The 20,449-nt window shown below is 39.8% G+C and overlaps 1 protein-coding gene across 1 annotated transcript in view; it reads right to left on the bottom strand.

Moving 5' to 3' along the window:
- SLC25A24 (solute carrier family 25 member 24) overlaps positions 1-20,110 on the bottom strand; it is a 38,392-nt gene extending 18,282 nt beyond the window's left edge. The window contains exons 1-5 of the mRNA XM_004481229.5: positions 19,379-20,110; positions 10,014-10,140; positions 7,438-7,525; positions 2,834-2,945; positions 650-808 (exon numbers count right to left, since the gene is read on the bottom strand). Coding sequence (XP_004481286.2) covers positions 650-808; positions 2,834-2,945; positions 7,438-7,525; positions 10,014-10,140; positions 19,379-19,561 — 669 coding nt within the window. The 5' untranslated portion in view covers positions 19,562-20,110. The remainder of the gene's footprint in view (positions 1-649; positions 809-2,833; positions 2,946-7,437; positions 7,526-10,013; positions 10,141-19,378) is intronic.
- Between the last annotated feature and the right edge of the window lie 339 nt (positions 20,111-20,449).

Genomic DNA, 20,449 nt, shown 5'->3' with positions numbered 1-20,449 from the left:
AGAAAGACGAGAAGAAAAAACAAGCAGACACGGAAAGAACACACAGCGAATGGACAGAGAGAGGAGACAGTGAACACAAACAATAACAATGGGAGGGGGGAATAAATAAACATTTTTTAAAAATTTTTAAATATTACTACTAACTAAAGCTCATATCTTTATATTTGGTGTAATTTTTCCCCGAGCTACTCGATTATTAACACCCTATATTAGTATTATATATTTGTTACAGCTCATGAGAGAACTTTCTCATGTTTGCTCTGTTACCCATAGCCCATCTTGCACCACAGGGTTCACTGTGTTATACAGTCCCACGCTTTGTACAGTCCATTCAAAGTGTACACTCAGGGGCTTTCACTTTCATTACAGAGTTCTGCTGTCATCACCTCAATTTTAGAACATTTTCATTACTCCTAAAGGAAAAATCCCATGCCCCCTTATACTCCCCTATTGCTGGCCCTTAGAATTGATAGATCTTCTTTCTATTGCTGTAAAAATACCACAATATTACTCTTCACTATTTAGAGATCTTCAAAAGGAATAAAAGGCTAACTGCTGAGAAATCTTTTTTAAACTTTTTAAAAGCGCCATTTTAGATACTGTTTTCAAATATTTAGAACAAATGTGCACACATGATCATAAAGCTCACCTGCATCATGACTTTCAGACGGTCCAAAGGGGCAGTGCTTGTTCGAGAGACGGCGCCTGCAACACCTCCTGCTAAGAGCTGCCTCCACCACTGCCCAGACTTTTTTTCATCTTCTGTGAATTCATCTGGAATAGTTAAACTATCCCCTATGTCAATCCCCTGTTAAAACAGAAAAATATCCTCATGAGTTTTAATTAAAACTAGATTATCCCATAACTGTACACAATGTGGTTACAGAAGCAAATAGGAACTAATACTTGGAAATACTAAGTGTTAAAGGAACATGAGGTATACAACCTACTCTCAAACGTTTAGAAAAGAGATACATAGATAGATAGACAGACAGACATATAACAGGATGTGGCACAATAGTAAAAGGTAGCAATTCCAAGTATCCAGTAGGTGTTATATTGGAGTTCTCTATATTGTGTTTGTAATTTTTGCAACTTTCCCATAAGTTTGAAATTACTTAAAATCAAAAGTTAAAAATAAGAATAATAGAATATCCCAGGGTTTTGTTTTAGAGAAGCATGCATTATTTTATACTTAAGATCAACTTTATTCCTTTAGAAAACGTATTAAATCAATTTGAGCATATAGATTGTTACAAATCCTATTCACACTAAACAAAGTACACTATCAGTTCACAAGAAAGGAAAATTAACAGGAATTGCAAAATTTCAAAACCAACATTTACAATTTTCTTAAAATATTAGAGAAATTCTTCTCTTCTTGGTGTAAGAATGAAAGCACAGCATTTTACGAGGTACAGTGAATCCTTTCTAGCAACAGCCACTTTTATAAATGCTAGAAAACCATTCTAGTCATTAATTCTTCAAAGAGACTCTATCTCAAAAATGTATCCATGTTATACTTTACCCCAGGGTAGATGTGTTAAGTTTGTAAATCAGATTAAATAAAATTGTATGAATTCCTTTAAACTCACATCTTTTATAGATTGTGTATATTTTTAATCTGACTTGTCATTTCAAAACTACAATAGATTCACAAATTTTGCTAACAGGGAGATGTTACTCTGAATGGTCCCTTTCCAAACATCACTACAGATTACAAATATAATATGAGAGAAGCAAAGTTCTACATTAATATTTTTACAATTTCATTATTGGAATGATTCTAGTGTAGAAGATTTCATAGGAAAGATTATAAGGTTAAGAAGCTATGCCATAGTAGTAATCCTCTCTTCCTTCATTTTATCGTCATTAAAATGGGTATATGATTTAACCTCAACAATTACCAACTGTTTCCAAAGATAGAGTAAGAATTCAGTCATGTAATTGTAACTTCATAAATTATAAAATTTATTTAGGCAACTGAACTACTACTACAGTATTTTATACTCATGGTTGAAAAGTCATTAACCACCAATAATTTTGCAATGCACTGTGTAAGCTCTGTGTTACCAGTAGCAATGTAAACTTTAGACTTCACTTAGTGCAATGAAATGCCTTTTAATGTCTTCATATATATTAAGTTTATTGAAATCCATTAAAAAACAAATCCATTAGAAAACAAAAATCCCCCCAGAGAGCCCCCATTGGTTTCAGGAATAGATTGCACAATAAATAAAATTTCATGCACACTTATTTATTTTAGCAGAATATTAATAGAATTTAATGAAAAACTGAAAGCATTGTGGAATACAGGCAGGTGTGAAATGCTCATGTAAACTCAAAAGATTTTCTTACTCCTCAATGATTATTATTATAATTGCCTTATGCCAGAGATAAATTTATGCAACTTGGCCAGACAAGCAAAAATTTAAATCATAAATAGCCAAGGAAGTAGATCCTCAGTGGTGATTGGGTGCTGAGATTATTTAGGCAGGTTTGTATCTATAAAAACTAAAATCATATTACTATTACACTTCTCCAAGGCAGAATACTTAAATATCAGTTCATCACGTGGGTACCTCTTCCACGTTTTGAAAGTCTGGCAAAAATAGGTATTATATCCACAGTGTTCATGCACTCTGGGTTTTTTAAAAAAGATATTCTAAACATATGCCTAACAGAATAAGTAGAACTCTACAAGTTAAGAGGCTATTAAGGCTTGGGACTCCTGGCCCATAGTAAGTGTGACAGGTATTTATTCTTGGATGATATGTATCCCTGTGTCTTACCGCTCCAAATAAGTATAATTTAATAGATAACACACACTTACAGTAGAATGTTTCCAGAAACGGATAATTTCCTCAATGTCTGTAACAGGGTTAAATAAGAAATAGTCCCTCCATTCATTCCAGTCCACTGTCATTGTCCCATCAGCATCAATGCTGAAAATGAAAAGAATCAGATTAAAGAACAAAAAAACTGATAAATAGTACTAATATGTATTGGTCATCTTACAGAATGAAAGTCTCTTCTCCAACTCAATAGTCGTACTAACATTAAAAAAAAAAAATCCAATTCTTAAGTTCTTGGAAATGGCAGGAATCATTTGATGTTCCTATCAGATACTTTTAATTACCTAGGTAAAAATAGACCCCAAAACTGCAGTGAGATCATTAAAAAGACTACCTACTTTCAGCACTCTTTCAAATGCTAAGTCAATGAGATAACAAATTTTAAAACTCGAAGGTAAAATGTTGGGGGTTAGTAATGAATGGATTCATAATTTGGCTTTTTCTTCAACTAGCTGAGTAGGATATTTCTTAACATTCTCCTGCAACATTTGGATATGATTTTGAAATACACTCAAAATAAGCAATTTCCTTCTCTATCAAGTTGAGAAACTTAGCAAGTGATTATTAACAAATTGAGCTCTTGGTGATTGGGCCTTCTGAGTCTTAAGAAACCCTGGTACCTCATCTTCAACATTTAAAATGAATATATTTTAGCCTTAAATAATTATCACAAACTTTTTGCTTATTTTGCATGTTTCTTGGCAATAATGACATTTGTACCTATCTTTTTTCCTAAGAGCAATTCTGAATTGTATGAGGATTTTGACAGTTTGTTCACCACCATGTACCCAGCATCTAAAGTGGGTGGCACAAAGAAAGTACTCATTTGTTTGTTGAATTAATGAATGTCTCTGAAAAACAGTTTCGGTGTCTCCTTCAAATTTTATATTTATTCTGCAATTTGCATGAAAATGATGCATAAAGATGACAGATCAATACAGTTCAATTTTCAGATATTAATGTGCTTTTGAGCCACACTGGCTTCCCTGAGTTGGTTTTTTGGTTTGTTTTATGAGGCACTGGGAACTGAACCCAGGACCTCCCAAGTGGGAAGCAGGCACTCAACCGATTGAACCTCATCCACAACCCTAATGTGTTTTCTAGTTTCACGTTTTATTTTGACCTGCATATATGAAATCACACTTACAGTTTCCCTTGTCCCAGCACAAAAGTATGAACATTATATACAATATATAAACAATACATATGAGAGTCCTAGTCACTGTTTAGGTTTATAGTGCTATTCTGATGTTGCGATTTTTACAGTTCTGTTTTTCTCACTACTTTATATTTTAATGCAATGTTTAAGCCATTTGTGTTAACTGGGGATATAACATGACACAATTGTAACAAATCCTGTACACTTTAAATAATTTATAATTAACATGAAAATGCTAAGATGATCATAAGCCTAGCTGTTAACGGAACGTTAGACAAGATGGACTGAGCAGTGTGCAGTGACCTCCGTCCTCATCTTCTACTTCAGCTCCCTCTTACCCCAGCCTTCTGGCCATCCTGCCCTCCTCGCGGTTCCTCAAAGGAGTCAAGCATCCTCCTGCTTAGGCCCCTCCACTGGCTGCCCCCCGGTTATCCGCAAGGCTCACTCCTTCGTCTTCCAGTCTTGGTTCAAACCTCATCTGCCCAGTAGGGCTTACCCTCACTCTCTATTTAGTACCCGCAGTCTGCTACAGCCACCCAGTGCCCCCTGCTACTCTGCATTCCCAATCCCCTTTCCTTGTGCCCTTTTCTCCCATAGCCCTTTTCTTCTTTTTACTTTCATGATTATGATGTACTGTCTGGCTCTACCTCTCTCACATGCCATTAGGGATTGAATTGTAGGCCCCCAAAATATTATGTTCAAGTCCTAACACACGGTCCCATGAATGTGATCCTATTTGGAAATGGGATCTTTGAAGATGCTGTCAGTTACGACGTGGCCAAACTGGATTAGGGGGGGCTCCTATCTGGTACGACTGATGTCCTTGTAAGAGTAGAAATTGAACACAGAGAGAGAAGACAACCCGGGACAGAAGCTGAGTTATGCCATCAGCAAAGAACGTTGGCTTGCCAGCTACCACGGCCACAGCCCCACGGACTTCAGAGGGAGCACAGTCCTGCCAACACCCTGACTTGGACTTCTGGCCTCCGGGGCTGTGAGGCCATCCATTTCTGGTTTGGAGCCACCCAGTGTGTGGTGCTCCACTATGGCAGCCCTACATGACCATCCTCCACGAAGGCAAGGGTTTTTGTTGATTTCGTTCACTGATATCACCTAAGTGTCTAAAACAGTGCCAGAGACAAAACTGACTGAACAAGTGCACGCCAAATTCCATAGCTCGAAGCCACAAAACTCTTGGTATTGACAAACTTCTTAAATGATAAAACACTACCTTGCATTTCTCTTCAAAGTACTAATGAGGCTGAGTATCTTTTACTATATTTATAGGTTATTCATGTTTCCCCACATGAAATGTCTCTAACCCATTTTTCCAAAGATTTGTGGGTCATTTTCTGATTTATTTGCAGTTCTTTATATAGTTGATCATACGCTGCTGATTATATAATTGATTATATACTTGGCAAATATCTTCTCCTAATGTGTACCTTGTCTTTTCTCTTTGTTTATGGTATTAATGGACAGATACTCCTAATTTTTTTTTTTTTTTGAGGTACTGGGACCAGTGATTGAACCCAGAACCTCGTAAGTGGGAAGCTGGCGCTCAACCAACGAGCCACGTCAGCTACCCTGAATTGTTTTTTTCTGTTTGTTTCCTTGTTGTCTACTTTTGTTTTTAGGAGGCACTGGGGACCAAACCTGGGATCTCCTATGTGGAAGGCAGGTGCTGGACCACTTGGGCTATATCCACTCCCCTCTTAATTTTAATGTAGGTGAATTTATCAACTCTTTTATTAATAGCTATTGCCTTCTGTGTATGTTTTAATAAATTCTTCTTTACCCTGAAATAAAGACATTTCCTATTGATCCCCTAAAAGTATTATAGCTTTACCTAAATGTGTTCAGGGTGATTTTTGTGAATGGTGTAAGGTAGGTAATGGATTTCATTTTTGTCTGTATAGATAACAAGGTTCCACAGCACCATTTATTGAATAGCCTTGTCTGCCTTTGGTATAGGGTTATGGTGGTAATAAGGTTGGGTGGGTATTAGGATTATGGTGGTGTTAGCAGGATTGTACTGCTTCTATACTCTGGAAATGTTTTTTATCTTAAAATATATTTTGTCTGATACTAATAGAGCTACTCTAGCTTTTTTCATTTTGGTTTATTTCTGACAAATTGTCTTCTAAACGGCAAACTATGTTAGTTTTTATTTTATAAGCATAATTTGAGTGGGATCTGAAAATTTAATCATGTAATATAGCTTCATGTCACTGTGAGGTTAATGAAAAATAGTATTTTTCAATCAGTATGTTTATTCACAGGAAGTACAAATATGAAAATAATGAAATGTATATGTACCCACCTGACTGTACCCTAAACTGAGAAAGTTAGGGTAGAAGATAGGTACTTCCAATGCTAACTGTGTTCCTACTTCCTGCCCCAACAGAAAACAGGAGCTCTATTTAGCCTGCCCCATTTGAGAATGGAGGTGAAGGGAAAACAGCACCCAACATTATTGCAGGGCATATTTGGCAGACCTTTGTTGTATTTGAACTTATTTTTCCCATCTTACATTTTGCCTTCTAGTTGTGTCATTCGTCCATTTTTTCCCCACACTTTCTTCTTAGTTGGATGGTCTGAATTTTCTGCTTATTTATACATATTCTTATTCCATTTTTCCCCTCTCTGGGTTGGAAGCGCCTATACCTTTAGTGATTTACCTTGAAATTTTACCCTGTCTAAAAGTTAATATTTTGACTATCCCTCCCCCTGAATAAGACAAGAATCTTAGAATAATTTAAAACAAATTATACCCTCCTGACTAACATGTTATTATTGTCTAGCATTTCAGTGGTCCTTTTTCTTAAACCCCACAAATTGGTCCTGTTTGAACTGATGAAAAAGTTTTGGGAATGGACGGTGGTGATGGTAGCACAATACTGTGAATGTAATTAATATCACCAAATTGGGGAAGCAGACTTGGCCCAATGGATAGGGCGTCTGTGTACCATATGGGAGGTCTGCAGTTCAAACCCCAGGTTTCCTTGATCCGTGTGGAACTGGCCCATGCGCAGTGCTGATGTGCGCAAGGAGTGCCGTGCCACGCAGGGCTGTCCCCCTCGTAGGGGAGCCCCATGCACAAGGAGTGCGCCCCGTAAGGAGAGCTGCCCAGCGCGAGAGAAAGTGCAGCCTGCCCAAGAATAGCACCGCACACACGGACAGCTGATACAACAAGATGACGCAACAAAAAGAAACACAGATTCCCATGCCGCTGACAACAACAGAAGCAGACAAAGAAGAACACGCAGCAAATTGGGGGGGAAGGGGAGAGAAATAAATAAAAACAAATATATTTTTTTAAATCACCAATTTGTACACATGAAAGTATTTAAAATGGGAAATTTTATGTTATATAAATGCTACCATAGTAACTTTTATTTGTCAATAGGATGATGAGTTTACCTTTGAAGAATCAATTCTGCTTGTTTTTCAGAAATAGTTAGGCCCAGTATCTGTAGAGACTGGACAATTTCTGAAGCCTCAATTTTTCCTTAAAAAAAAAATGAAAAGAACTGATAAGGACCTTAGAAACCATGAATTTCAAATCCCTTATTTTACCAGAGAAAGCCAGAACTGATTAAAGCAAATTATGCATTTTGATGAGCAATAGATTTGCTTATATACGTAGTATAACATCAACACTCAAAATTTAACAAATACATTAGACATGTACACACACATTATTTCATTCAGTAATTACAACAAGGTAAAAGTAAATAATATTCCTTTCAAAAAAGAAGAGGCCAAGAGCCTAGTGGCCTACCAAGGAACATAATTAAGAAGTAGCAGAGCTGAGATTCATATCAAGATATTCTGACTCTGGAGTAAATTCAACTAAACTCAGATCTATTACTTAAAAAGGATGCATTTCTATACTTTAATAAATGACCAGACATTTATTAAGTATAAAGTCATGTCCTGGATTAAAGAGAAGTTAGAAAATAAAGAAATGGAGCCAAAGAGAGTAGACTACTTTTCTGAGAATTCCAACAATGAAAACAAAAACTGGAATAGCAGATTGATAGAAGGAGGAAAATTTTTAGTAACTGGGAAATTACAGCATGTTCGTAGACAGAAGAAGAATCAGAAGCGAGGAAGAAAGAAAAAGTACAATCTACATAAGCAACACTACATTTCCCTATTTTCCTCAAGCAGCTCATGAACTTGCAAGACTAAAATGGAATGGGATGAAACAGGAAGCAACAAAACAAAGCAAGAGAAGGTCAGGCGCCAAACTGGTGTTAAATGGCAAAATAAGGAAAAGAGGAAGCAAAAATCACTGTCAGCGGTGAAAAGAAGGATTTCATTTAAGAGAAGGACCTTGAAAGAAAGGATTTGGAAAGAATCTTCCTGAGGAGAAAGGAGCAGCATGAGAATGGGGACAATGCAAAGACAGTTGGAGACATTCATCTGCTGGCAATGAAATTCTTTAAATACCACTCTGAATATTCTCCTTCATAAGTGCACTCTTAAAGAGATATATGCTTTAAGGAAGACTGGTAAAAATATGAAAAACATAATGGAAAATTATTATAAAATATACAGTCAAGATAAATTAAGGGGAAATTGTTGGCAGTTACCACAAATTTATCATTAAAATCTCCTCTTTAATTATTTCCTTTGGTTGATTCAGAGTTTTCTAAAAACTGTGTATACACAATTTATGTACTGGGAGAGTTGACCTTTAATTATCCGGCAGCTGGTCCTGGGTACCTCCATCTCTCCTCCTCCCTCAGTGTAAAGACAGTCCTGGCTCTGAACTGAATCATAGACGATCTAGGCCAGGATGAAAGTTTTTGGGGAAGAAGGAAAGCTGATGGTAAGAATTAGATTTTGCTGGAAGACTGAAGCTAAGGCTAGAGTTGGGGGCATGTAACATAAAGCTTACGGGAGGCGGCTAATAGTCCAATAGTATCGCATTCCATCGCAAACCCAGCTCTTCCTGGCTGGGAGTCACAGATGTGAAAAATCATCAAAACCATTCAAAGGGTTTTATTGCAAAAGAACTTGCTTTTGTTCCAAATGAGGTTAATGGTCAGTAAAAACCAGGGCCTCCCAAATGAAAACCCTCAGGTTAAATTAGGCCTGCTGCCCATTTTGTAAATACAGTTTTATTGGAACCCAGCAACACCCACTCATTTTCCTATTGTCTGTGGGTGCTTTTGTGCTACAGTGGCAGAGGTGAGTAGCTGTAACAGACACTGTGTGGCCCACAAAGCTAAAATAGTCACTCTTTGGCCTTTTGCTGAAAAAGTTTGCTGACCCTGGTATAAACCATATGTTCTCTCAATCTATTTAACCTGTTTCCTGAATAAGAAGTCTGAGAGTGGAATGACCCTGACTACTCCTAAGTAGGGAAGGGTTTGAGGCTACAATTTCTTTAAATAATCTCTTCATATAAAAAGTTGTCTCTGGTGATGAGGGTCTCATGACTCTTCCCCATTTCCTACTGTGGTCCTGGCTTAAAACTGGGACTCTGTCTCTAACCTACTAATCTAAACTGAGAAACTATAATGCTAACCAGCAGGTAAATATTTAAATGTTTATATGATTTTTCCAATTTTCAGAGTCAGAGGATATCTTCTTAAAATTAATTCCTTTCAAAAGACTATTAAAAAGATAATCCAAAAGGGTTTTTATTTTAGAATACATAATAGGCATGCCTATATATGAACAAAAATAAACCTTTTATACAAAGAAACATAATTACTATTTTTAACCCAAAGCTTTAAGTCAAATCAGTGTAATGTTTCATAGCTAACATTTTACAAAATGCTTATACCCATGGTTTTTAATGCAGTGAAAGGTTTTCTTTACCAAAAATAAGATCTTATATAAAAATCATATAACCAAGACAAACAAATTTTAATACAAATAATTATCTTCTTAAAAAGACTAAATACACATCATTTTAGACTCTTGGAAGCATTAGAAGTGCTTCTTCATAGCTGGTGATGAATAGGAAAATAAAGACATACCATCATTATTTTTGTCCAAACTCTTAAATGCCAATTTCATTTTCTTCTCATGGTCTTTAAGGTACTTCATAAATTCTTCAAAGTCCAGCTTCCCATCTTTGTTGCTATCTCCAGTATTAAAAATTTTCTACAAAGAAAGAAAACAAATTAGAGAGAAATTTTTATTGCCACTTTGGGTTAAAGTACTAAATTATTTGTACACATACTTCAAGTAGATAGGCTGTTTTCCTGTATGACTGACTACCAACTTAAGGCCAAATATATCATTATCCAGTACGGTAAAAATCTGTAATAAAAATCACTATATCAGAGCAAAGTGATTCCAGATCTTAGAAAAATGCTGCTTTGATTTCTATAAAACATGTCATTTTAATGCTAAAGCAATCATACCCTAAAGTTTTTGACATGTGTTTTACTAACCCCAAGACATAAGACAAAGACTTGACACACATGGGATTTAAATGTCTAAAAGAGTTATTTTTCCCTTTGATTTCCAGAATCAATTATCAGCTTCCAAAGACGATCCTCACAAAAAACTTCATATCAAACTGTCCAGTTTTCCTTAGAGATGCCAGTCTTCCTTTGGATAATCTAATATTATTTTTAACACTCTATTCTCCTAACATTCACCTTAGCCTATTAATAGAAATCATGGCTTTTGAGGAAGAAATAAAATCTTATAAAATTTGATAGTACATGCAACAGTCTTTAAAATTCTGATAATTAAGGCATGTTATGAGGAAACCTCAGCACTACTGAAACTGCAACAGGACAAGCCACTGATAGACTGCCCCCCTTGCAGGAACGGAAGCCAAACCATAATACCAGAGAATTTCCCCCTAGCACTTCACACCCAAACACACATTTGTGATCATGCCGGTTCCCCAAGCTGGCCTAGACACCCACCTAGGCTACAGATGACAGGTGGGCACATTACCCCTGAGCTCAAAGAACAAGGCTGCAGCCAACAACTTGAGAACAATCAGAACTAGGAAGTTTTATTATAGCCATGGAGAAAACTGATAGAAATGCTTGAAAAAATTATTAGCCATCTTGGGCTATTCTTAGCAAACAGTACTGCTGGTCAACCAACTGAGAAAACAGGAAGACATGGCCCAGTTAAAGGAACAAATAAGCCTCTAGATGACATAAAGAAGTTAAGACAACTAATCATAGATGTACAAACAAATCTTCTTAATAAATTCAATGAGATGGCCAAAGAGATTAAGGATATTAAGAACACACTGTTTGAACACAAAGAGGAATTTGAAAGGATACACAGAAAAATAGATCTCATAGGAATGAAAGGCACAATAAATGAAAGTAAAAACACAATGGGCGAAGCGGACTTGGCCCAATGGATAGGGTGTCTGCCTACTACATGGGAGGTCCACGCTTCAAACCCCGGGCCTCCTTGACCCGTGTGGAGCTGGCCCACGCACAGTGCTGATGCGCACAAGGAGTGCCATGCCACACAGGGGTGTCCCCCACGTAGGGAAGCCCCATGTGCAAGGAGTGCACCCTGTAAGGAGAGCCACCCAGTGCAAAAGAAAGTGCAGCCTGCCCAAGAATGGCACCACACACACAGAGAGATGACACAACAAGATGACGCAACAAAAAGAAAATATTCCCAGTGCCGCTGATAAAGACAGAAGAGTCACAGAAGAACACACAGTGAATGGACAGAGAGAGCAGACAACTGGGGGGCTGGGGGGAGAGAAATAAATAAAAAAAAAATCTTTTAAAAAAAAACACATTGGAATTATATAACAGCAGATTTGAGAAGGCAGAAGAAAGGCGTGGTGAGCTTGAAGAAATGGCCTCTTAAAGTGAATATACAAAAGAACAGATGAAGAAGAGAATGGAAAAAATTGAACGAGGTCTCAGGGACTAAATGACAGCAACAGACATGCCAACATACATGTCAAGGGTGTCCCAGAAGGAGAAGAGAAGGGAAAAGGGACACGATAGATCAATGGAACCAAATTTCTGGTTCAGAAACAGACCCTGACATGTATGATCAAGTGATTTTTCACTAGCCTATCAAACTCACACAGCTCAGACAAAACAGTCCATTCTACAAATGGTGCTGAAAGAACTGGATATCCATTGACAAAAGAAGGAAAGAGGACCCATATCTCATACCTTATCCAAAATTTAACTCAAAATGAATCAAAAACCTAAATATAAAAGAACCATAAAGCTTCTAGAAGAAATTGTAGGAAAATATCTTCAAGACCTGGTGGTAGGTAGTGGATTCTTAAAGGAGGTAAGAGGAGGACTGAAATGGACTAATTATGTTTAATGTATGTAGAAGTTTTAATTAGCTTTACTGTAAAAGTCTGGAAATGTACAGAGTTGATGGTAACACATTATAGTGAGTAAAAACTGGTTTCTAAATGGGGATGTGACTGAAAATGGTAGTCTAGGGTTGTAAATGCCAATTGACGGAATGCTAGAGAATAATCTAGAAACTGAATAACACAGTAAACCCAGAGGTGGATGAGAATTGTGGTTGATGGTGCAAATGCAAGAGTGTCCTTTGTTAGCTAGAGCAAATGTACATCATTATGGCAGTGTGGTGGGAATGTGGAGAAGCATGGGAAAAATACAACTGGAGTGACCTATGAACTGTAGTTAGCAGTAATAATATAATATTCTTGCATCTATGCCAAAAAGGTACTATGTTGATAACAGGGGAGTTATGAAAAATGTGTGCCAAATGTACACTATGGACCTGGTAATAACTGGATATTATCTCATAATCTGTAACAAATATTTCACCACAGTCTGGTATGTTGATAGTAAAGGGTACTGTTTGAGAATTCTTCACATGTGCATGATTGTTTTGTAAATTTACAACCTATGTCATAAAAATATATTTTAAAAATAATAATAGGGTGGGGTAGGGGGAAAATACACTAAATGTAAGATAAGGACTATAATTAGTAGTTAGATTTTGACACTATTCTTTCATAGCTTGTAACAAATGTCTCACAACAATGCAAGATGTTGGTGGAGGGCAGACACTCAAAGAAAGTTCCAAGTATTTCTATTAGATGCAAACTATTATCTTGAAAACTTCTCTTGAAGAATCACTGTACTGTTCACATTTCTAGGTATTTGAGTAGACAATCTTCCCAATCCTTGACAATACCCAAACCCTTACCCTAATCCTCTGAAATTTGCCCCCATAAAGACTGACCATGTAATCCTAATTCCAAGTATTTGATTGGCTACTGTTTCCCAGGCTAGTATTTTTTTTTAACTTTTTGTAAAATATAGTAAAATATATTTTTATTAGAGAGATTGTGAACTTACAAAACAATCAAGTACACCCCTCCACCAAAACACTATATTATTGTAGAACATTTGTTACAGATTGTGAGATAATACCAGATTATTATCACTAACTATGGTCTATAGCATGTATTTGGTATATTTTTCTATACCCCCGTTATTAACACAGTACATCCTTGGCATTGGTGCAAGAATATTACAGTATTGCTGTTAACTACAGATTACATTAATTGTATTTTTCATATGCTTCTCCACATTCTTACTGCCTTGCAATAGCGACTTTCCTCTGCTCTAGCTCACAGAAGGACACACTTGAATCTGTATCATCAGCCTCAATTCTCATCCACCTCTGGGTTCATTGTGTTATTCGGTCCCTAGATTCTTCTCTAGCTTTCTTTCAATTGACATTTACATCCCTAGACTACCCTTTGCAGTCACATTCCTATTAATAAACCAGGCGCTACTCACTAAAATGTGTTACCATCAATTCTATACTTTCTGCACTTTTACAGTCAGGTTAATTAAAACTTCCATAAACACTAAGCATCAATAGTACTTCTCAGCCCTCCTCTTATCTCCTAATAACCTACGCTCTACATTTTAACTCCATGTGTTTAGTCTTCGTATTTACTTCTTATTAATGAGACTATGCAATATTTGTCCTTTTGTGTCTGGCTTATCTCACTTAGCATCATGTTTTCGAAATTCATCCATGTCTTAATACCCTTCTCTTCATCCAATCTGTTTCCACAGAGTCACCAAAGATCATCCTGCATCATAAAGCTGCTAGAGTTCTCTTGATAAAAATCAGCAGGCCCTAATGCCTTTCTAGAGCTGGCCCTTACCTGTCTCTCCAAGTTACCTCCACTCAGTTTTCCTTCTCAAATTAAGCCCTACTAAAAGCAACTGATTTCTGGCAGCTCAGAGCAGACAATACTAATTTTACACATGCTAATCCCTCTGCTGAGAAGGTACTTCCCCTTCTAGAGCCTTCAAGACTTTTCTTAAATATTGCCTTCTCCCCATAAAAGTACTAATAGGAAGTGTGGATAAATTGTTTTCATAATCCTGGGGGGAAAGGGCCTTTTCTAAGCATTAAAATAAGGGCCAAACCCAGATAAAAAGTAAATATATAAAAATTACAGTAATTACTTTTGAAGGACAACAACACCATAAATTATAATGAAAAACAAACTGGAAAATATTTACAAGATATCTGAAAAGGGTAAATATCCTTAATTTTTAAAAAAGCTCTTGCAAATCAAAAATTTTAAAATGAGGAAAAGACAAATAGGCAGATAACAACAGAAAAGGAAAAAATGTATAAGAGAAAAAAATTATGACATTCAACCTAACTATAACTATTAAATGCACTGCAATGCCATTTATAATAAATTTTAAACCATCAATAACCTAAATGCTGACCAACAGAGAATCAGTAAAAAAAAAAACCTGTAATACAAACATACAATGAAATATCATATATCAATTAAAAATTGGTGAAGAGCAACAATTCTCAAACTTTTTAGTTTCAAGATTCCTTTACACTCTTACAAAGTATTGCCCCCCAAAAGCTTTTATTTATTATTGTAGCAGTTTGATATTATTGTTGAATTCCAAAAAGCAATATTGGATTATGTTTGTAATCTGATCTGTACCTGGGCATGACTGAGTTATGGTTAGGGCATGGCATGGCAAAGAACACAGTTGAGGGTTTCTGATGTTGGAGTTTGATGCTGAAGACCTAAGTTGGAGCCCCGGGAAGTCAGCACACAGAGGAAGAGAAGCCAGCCTCAGGGAGAAAGGAAACTTGAACCCAGAGTAAAGCAAGTCCCAGGAGCGTAGGAACCTAGGAAGCCTGAACCCTCGCGATGTTGGCAGCCATTTTGCTCCAAATAGACTTTGGTGAGGGAAGTAACTTATGCTTTATGGCCTGGTATCTGTAAGCTCCTACCCCAAATAAATAACCTTTATAAAAACTAACCAAGTTCTGGTATTTTACATAAGCACCCCTTTGGCTGACTAATACCGTGGAATTGTACCACTCAGATCCCTCTTCAAGAGAGTCTTCTGTGGGAAGCACAGTTGGCTAAACATCCTCTAGCCAGGGCACCTTCAGATGCACCACAGTGTACACACCAAAGCCAAGCTTCCACTGGCTGCTTCCAGCAAATGGCCAGTCATGGTGGGCAACTAGAGCTGGGCCATTTCTACCCAATACAGGATGCCTCTGATGGTTAACAATCCAGGCTGTGAGCCTCTCCTAAGCTTTCAGAGAACTGTACTGTGGTCTAGGGCTATTCTATACAATTCTTCCTTCCCTCCCTCTGAATAAATGAAAAGGAAGAAGCTGGAGCCTGGTTCACTGAAGGGCTGGCTCAGTCTGCAGCTACAATCCAAAAACACAAAGTGGCTGCATTACAACAACATACAGGAGTGGCTTTGAAAGACAGTGGAGAAGGAAAATCTTTCCAGGGGGCAGAGTCATCCACTTTGTGTGAAAGGAGAAATGGCCCAAGGTGAGAATATATATAGGTTACCAAAGAGAGGAAATTGGCCTGGCCAGTTGGTCAGGGGTATAGAGGAAAAGGACTGGAAGATCAGCTACAAGGAGGTGCAGGTTAGAGGCATGTGGATAGATATATATGAGTGGGCCAAAGAGTGAATGCTTTAGTATCATACATTAATGTCCCCCACCACAGAAGAGGCAAAGAACAGCCAAGCAGAAAAAATGATTCAGCCAGTTGATGTTGGCCAGCACTCATCACAAGCCACCCAGAACTACAGAGTGGCCACAATGGCAGATGGACACATGGACCCAGCAGGCTGATCTCTCAATTAATCAAGCCTCTGTCTCTTGTGAATGCCCAAACTGCTAGCAAAACAGAACACTGAGCCCTGATATGGCACTATTCCTCAAAGAGACAGTCACTTGGTGGCAAGTCAATAATATTGGTCTCCTATGTCCTGGATGGGCCAATGGCTCCTACTCACAGGTATGGATTTGCTGTTCCTGTCCAAAGAGCCCAGCCAGCACCACTACCTGGGGGCTTACGGAATGCCTGATCCACAAGCATGAAAGCCCTCATAACTGAGGATCCAACCAAGGAACCTGTTTCACAGTAAAAGAGGTGCAGTAGTGGGTCTGTGACAAGGAATCCACTGGCATATCACACACCACACCATGCAGAAGCAGCCGGATTCACGGAATGCTGGAATGGCCTACTTAAAGTACAAAGCACCACTTAGGAGACAAAATTAAGCTAAGATCAGGGACTCTTTTTCAGGATCCAGTATGTGCACTAACGTACATAGAGATATAGATCTCTGTATGGCTCCAATAGGAAGAATTCACTGGAACCAAGAAGGGGAAGCAAGAGCAGACCCTACTGACATCATTTCCAACGACCCACTGGGGGACGTTTGGCTTCCCATTGCCACAACTCATCTCTTCAGGATTAGAGGTCCTGGTCCTCAAACTGATACTCTTGCCAGGGGATACAGTAAGCACTGCACTGAATTTCAGGCTACTACCTTGCCATTTTGAATTCCTATGCCCAGGGACCAACATGTAAGAAGAGGAATCACCATCTTGGCAGGGAAAACTGACCTTGATCAACAAGAAGTAGGGCTGCTTTTACACAAGGGAGACAGGGAGAAAATGAATGGAACCCAGGGGACCCACATAGCTGCCACCTGACACTCCCTTGCCCAGTTATCACTGTGAATGGGCACAGGTCACAAGAACAACCTGAGAAGCTCAGTCCCCTCAAGATGAAGGTTTGGGTCACACCATCAAGTGGAGAGCTGGCAGCTAAGGTTGAGTCGAATTTGGAATAGATGATGGAGAAAGAAAATAATGGACAACTAGTGACCATCTATAGCAGCAGGGACTATAGTTCATCCTACTGACCTCCCTGTTCTATGTGTCTCCTCTGGGAAAGAGGCCCCAAGAACCACTAAGGAGCTGCTCCCAAACCTACATGAAGAAGGACGATGCGGTGCAAAGAGTGGTCTGTGGTGGTCAGGTGGTTGTGCAGCTTAGATTGCCCTTCAAGAAAATCTGTTGCAGGTAACAGAGTTGCCCTGCTCCCTCTGAAACCAGGGATCCGGGCCTCACACTGGGAAGGCAGGCTGCCATCTTTTAGACACCAATGTGCTAGGAAGGAGAGTGGGACATGGGCAAGTAAAAACACAGCAGAGCTCTCCTACCATTTTTAAGTCCATACTCTCTTGATTCAGCATTCACTCAGTTGGAAACCTTTGACTATTTTCCAGAGTTCATTCGTAGTTGATTCTGAGAGTTTTGCTCACTCTTTTGGCACTTCTGTAGCAAGATGGGCCCTTGGAGTTATCTCCGCATTCATTTTCTCACTCCACAGAGACAGAAAGCAGACTGGTGGATGCCAGGGGCCAGGGCGATGGGAAAATGGGAAGTGACTGCTCAATGGGTATGGGGTTTTCTTTTGGAGTGATGCAAATATTTTAGAACTTGACGGACATGGTGGTTGCACTAACAATACTAAATTTCACTGAAATGTATACTTTAAGATGGTTAATTCTGTTATATTAATATCAGCTTCTAAAAATGTTGTAAAAAAACAATGTCACTGTACTTGGCAAGTTTTTATACATAGTTTTATACAAATTATTTTATAATTAGTTTTTACATAAATTTTGGAAAATTGAAGACATTTTTCCTTCATTTTATCTGAGTTTTCTCTTTTTCTTAAGCAATATGTCTACTTCATTCATAGTTTCAAAGAGCCAAGTAAAAAGCACATAGAAAAACATGGGACAGAAGAAACATAAAAAAATTAGAAAATACTTGCAACTAAGTAATAACAAAAATAAAACCTGTGGGATGTTGCTAAATAGATGAATAAAGACATATTATAATTGAAAATTAATGAGTTAAGCATTCAATTCAAGAAATTATAAAAAAAGAACAAATGAGTACATCCAAAGAAGTCAGAAGGAAATAAACAGAAAATAATGAAATAAAAAAAGAGACAATCAGAAAAAAGCACCAAAGATCCATTCTTCAAATTATAAATAAGATAGACAAACCTTTGAAAAGACTGAAGGAGGAAAAATAAAGACAATTATCAGGAATGAAAGGAGCATAAAAGTACAGATACAGCTAGACCTTTTAAAAAATCACAAGAGAATAATATGACGCTAAGACAAAACAAGTTTTCTAAAAATTTTAGCTTACTAAATCTGACTCAGGAAAAAAACTACAAAGTGAATAGGACTTTAACTATTAAAGACATTGAAAGAGGAATTTTAAAACAGCTGTTGGACCTCATAGTTACCTAATCACTTTCCCTCTTTGGATAGGGAATGCCACAGTGTCCGCTTTCGCTTCAGCGGGGTGGCAAGGTTCCAAATAGCTCCACCGAGCTAAGGGGTTCGAACTTCAGGGACACATTTCAAATGATCTAGAGGCTGCCCAAGTACAAATAATTCAGCACAAGGGGCCAACCCTTCAGATCAATGTGTACTTAAAGCAATAAACTGAAGACTGTCATAAACAAGGAATGTTGCCACTCAAGAGGAAGATGGGGGAAGGAGAGGATTGGTTTTCCAAAAGACTCATCGATGAAACAGTAGCCAGCTCGTGACTAAACAGCTTCGACGAAACACAAAGTGTGCCTTTTTACAGAAACTGGGGCCCTGTTAAGTCTAAGGGCTAAAAACGACTGATTAAACGTGTGCAAAGGCACAAAAACGCAGGTAAAGAACCCGGAATGGATTCAGACCAAAAATCCTTGTGGAACAGGGTTTCAAATTTTAACAGTGCCGTGAGCAAGAGTTCTCAGAACACTAATATTATGTGGAAGCACTAATGTTACTTGGTCGCAGGTCGGAGTCTGACCCGCCCCGCGGTGCCGGAGTAACTGGCCGCGCGCCCCACTCCTAGAGTCTGAACCTGGGTTGGCGCCCGGCTTGGGGAAGCCACAGTTCCGCCTTCCACTGGCAAAGCCTCGGGTCTCCGCCCTCGATCCGGGCGGCATCCCCAAAGGCCCCGCACTCAGGCCCATGCCCCAGCCGCGACCCACCTCCTCGGCGTCCTGGCCCAGGGGGATGCCGAGGCTTTTGAGGCCCTCCTGCAGCTCAGCGATGTCCACCACCCCGTCCGCGTTGCGGTCCAGCTTCTGGAAGAGGGTCTCGTAGCGCGTCGGCGGCTCGGCGTCCTGGCAGGCCGCCGCCGGCAGCACGAAGCCCCGCAGCCAGCGCAGCATTGTCCCGGAGCGGCGGCCCAGCGCAGGGGAGTCACCGCAGGCCGAGCGCGCCGCTGCGCCGCCCAGTGCGCGCCCAGGGCCGAGCCCGCGCACGACGCGGACTGCGCGACGGCTGCCGTCCCGGCGGGGAGGAGCCCGCCCCGAGCTCGCAGCCTTCGGGGCGTTGTCCCGGGCCAAGGTTCCGCGCGGCGCTCAGGGCGCAGGAGCGGGGAAAGCGCGCCCGGGACCCGCGGCGCGCAGGGCGTGGCCGCTCCGGTGCGGGCCCAGCCCGGGCGGCGCCCTCTGCTGCTGCGGGAGGAGCGCGCCCGGCGCCGGCCTGGGCGCGCTGGCAGCGAAAGGGCTGGGGGGTGAGCCTCGGGTACCCCGCGCCCTGGAGCGCTGCAGGAGCTGTGGGGACCTGGCGAGTGCGTTCGGCTGGGTGCCGGGTGTGGGTGTCTGGTGTGCGAGTGCGAGGACGAAGCCTCCGAAAGACTAAGGGGTGCAGCGCCTGCGTATTTTTGGCTTCAGTGAAAGGAGGGAGGGTTGGATGTGCAAGTTTCTTAGAGGCTCTTCGCCCATTTGGGAGGGCCCCTGAGGAGGCCTCCTTCCTGCGTGACGCCTAAGAGAACGGCTCCCGGGTGGTTCTCTCCGCTCGGAAACTGGGCCAGGTCAGGCTTTGTGGCTTTGTTTCGCATGGATCTCTTTTTCGTGTGACTCCTCGAGTCACTGGGCCAAACCTCGGGGAGTTCTCGAGATTCTATACTTAATTGTGATGTGTGAAGCCCTCATCTCCCTCCTTCCCTTTCTTCTTGGCTTTCTCCCCCCCCCCCCCCCCCCGCCCCCCTTCCTTCTTCTCCTTCCAGAATCATCACTTAAAAAGCCATCATGCAGGTTTGAGCGAGGAAAGCT

This window comes from Dasypus novemcinctus, chromosome 9, assembly GCF_030445035.2.
Source record: "Dasypus novemcinctus isolate mDasNov1 chromosome 9, mDasNov1.1.hap2, whole genome shotgun sequence".
Lineage (NCBI taxonomy): Eukaryota > Metazoa > Chordata > Mammalia > Cingulata > Dasypodidae > Dasypus > Dasypus novemcinctus.
This window is presented reverse-complemented; position numbering and strand designations above follow the sequence as displayed.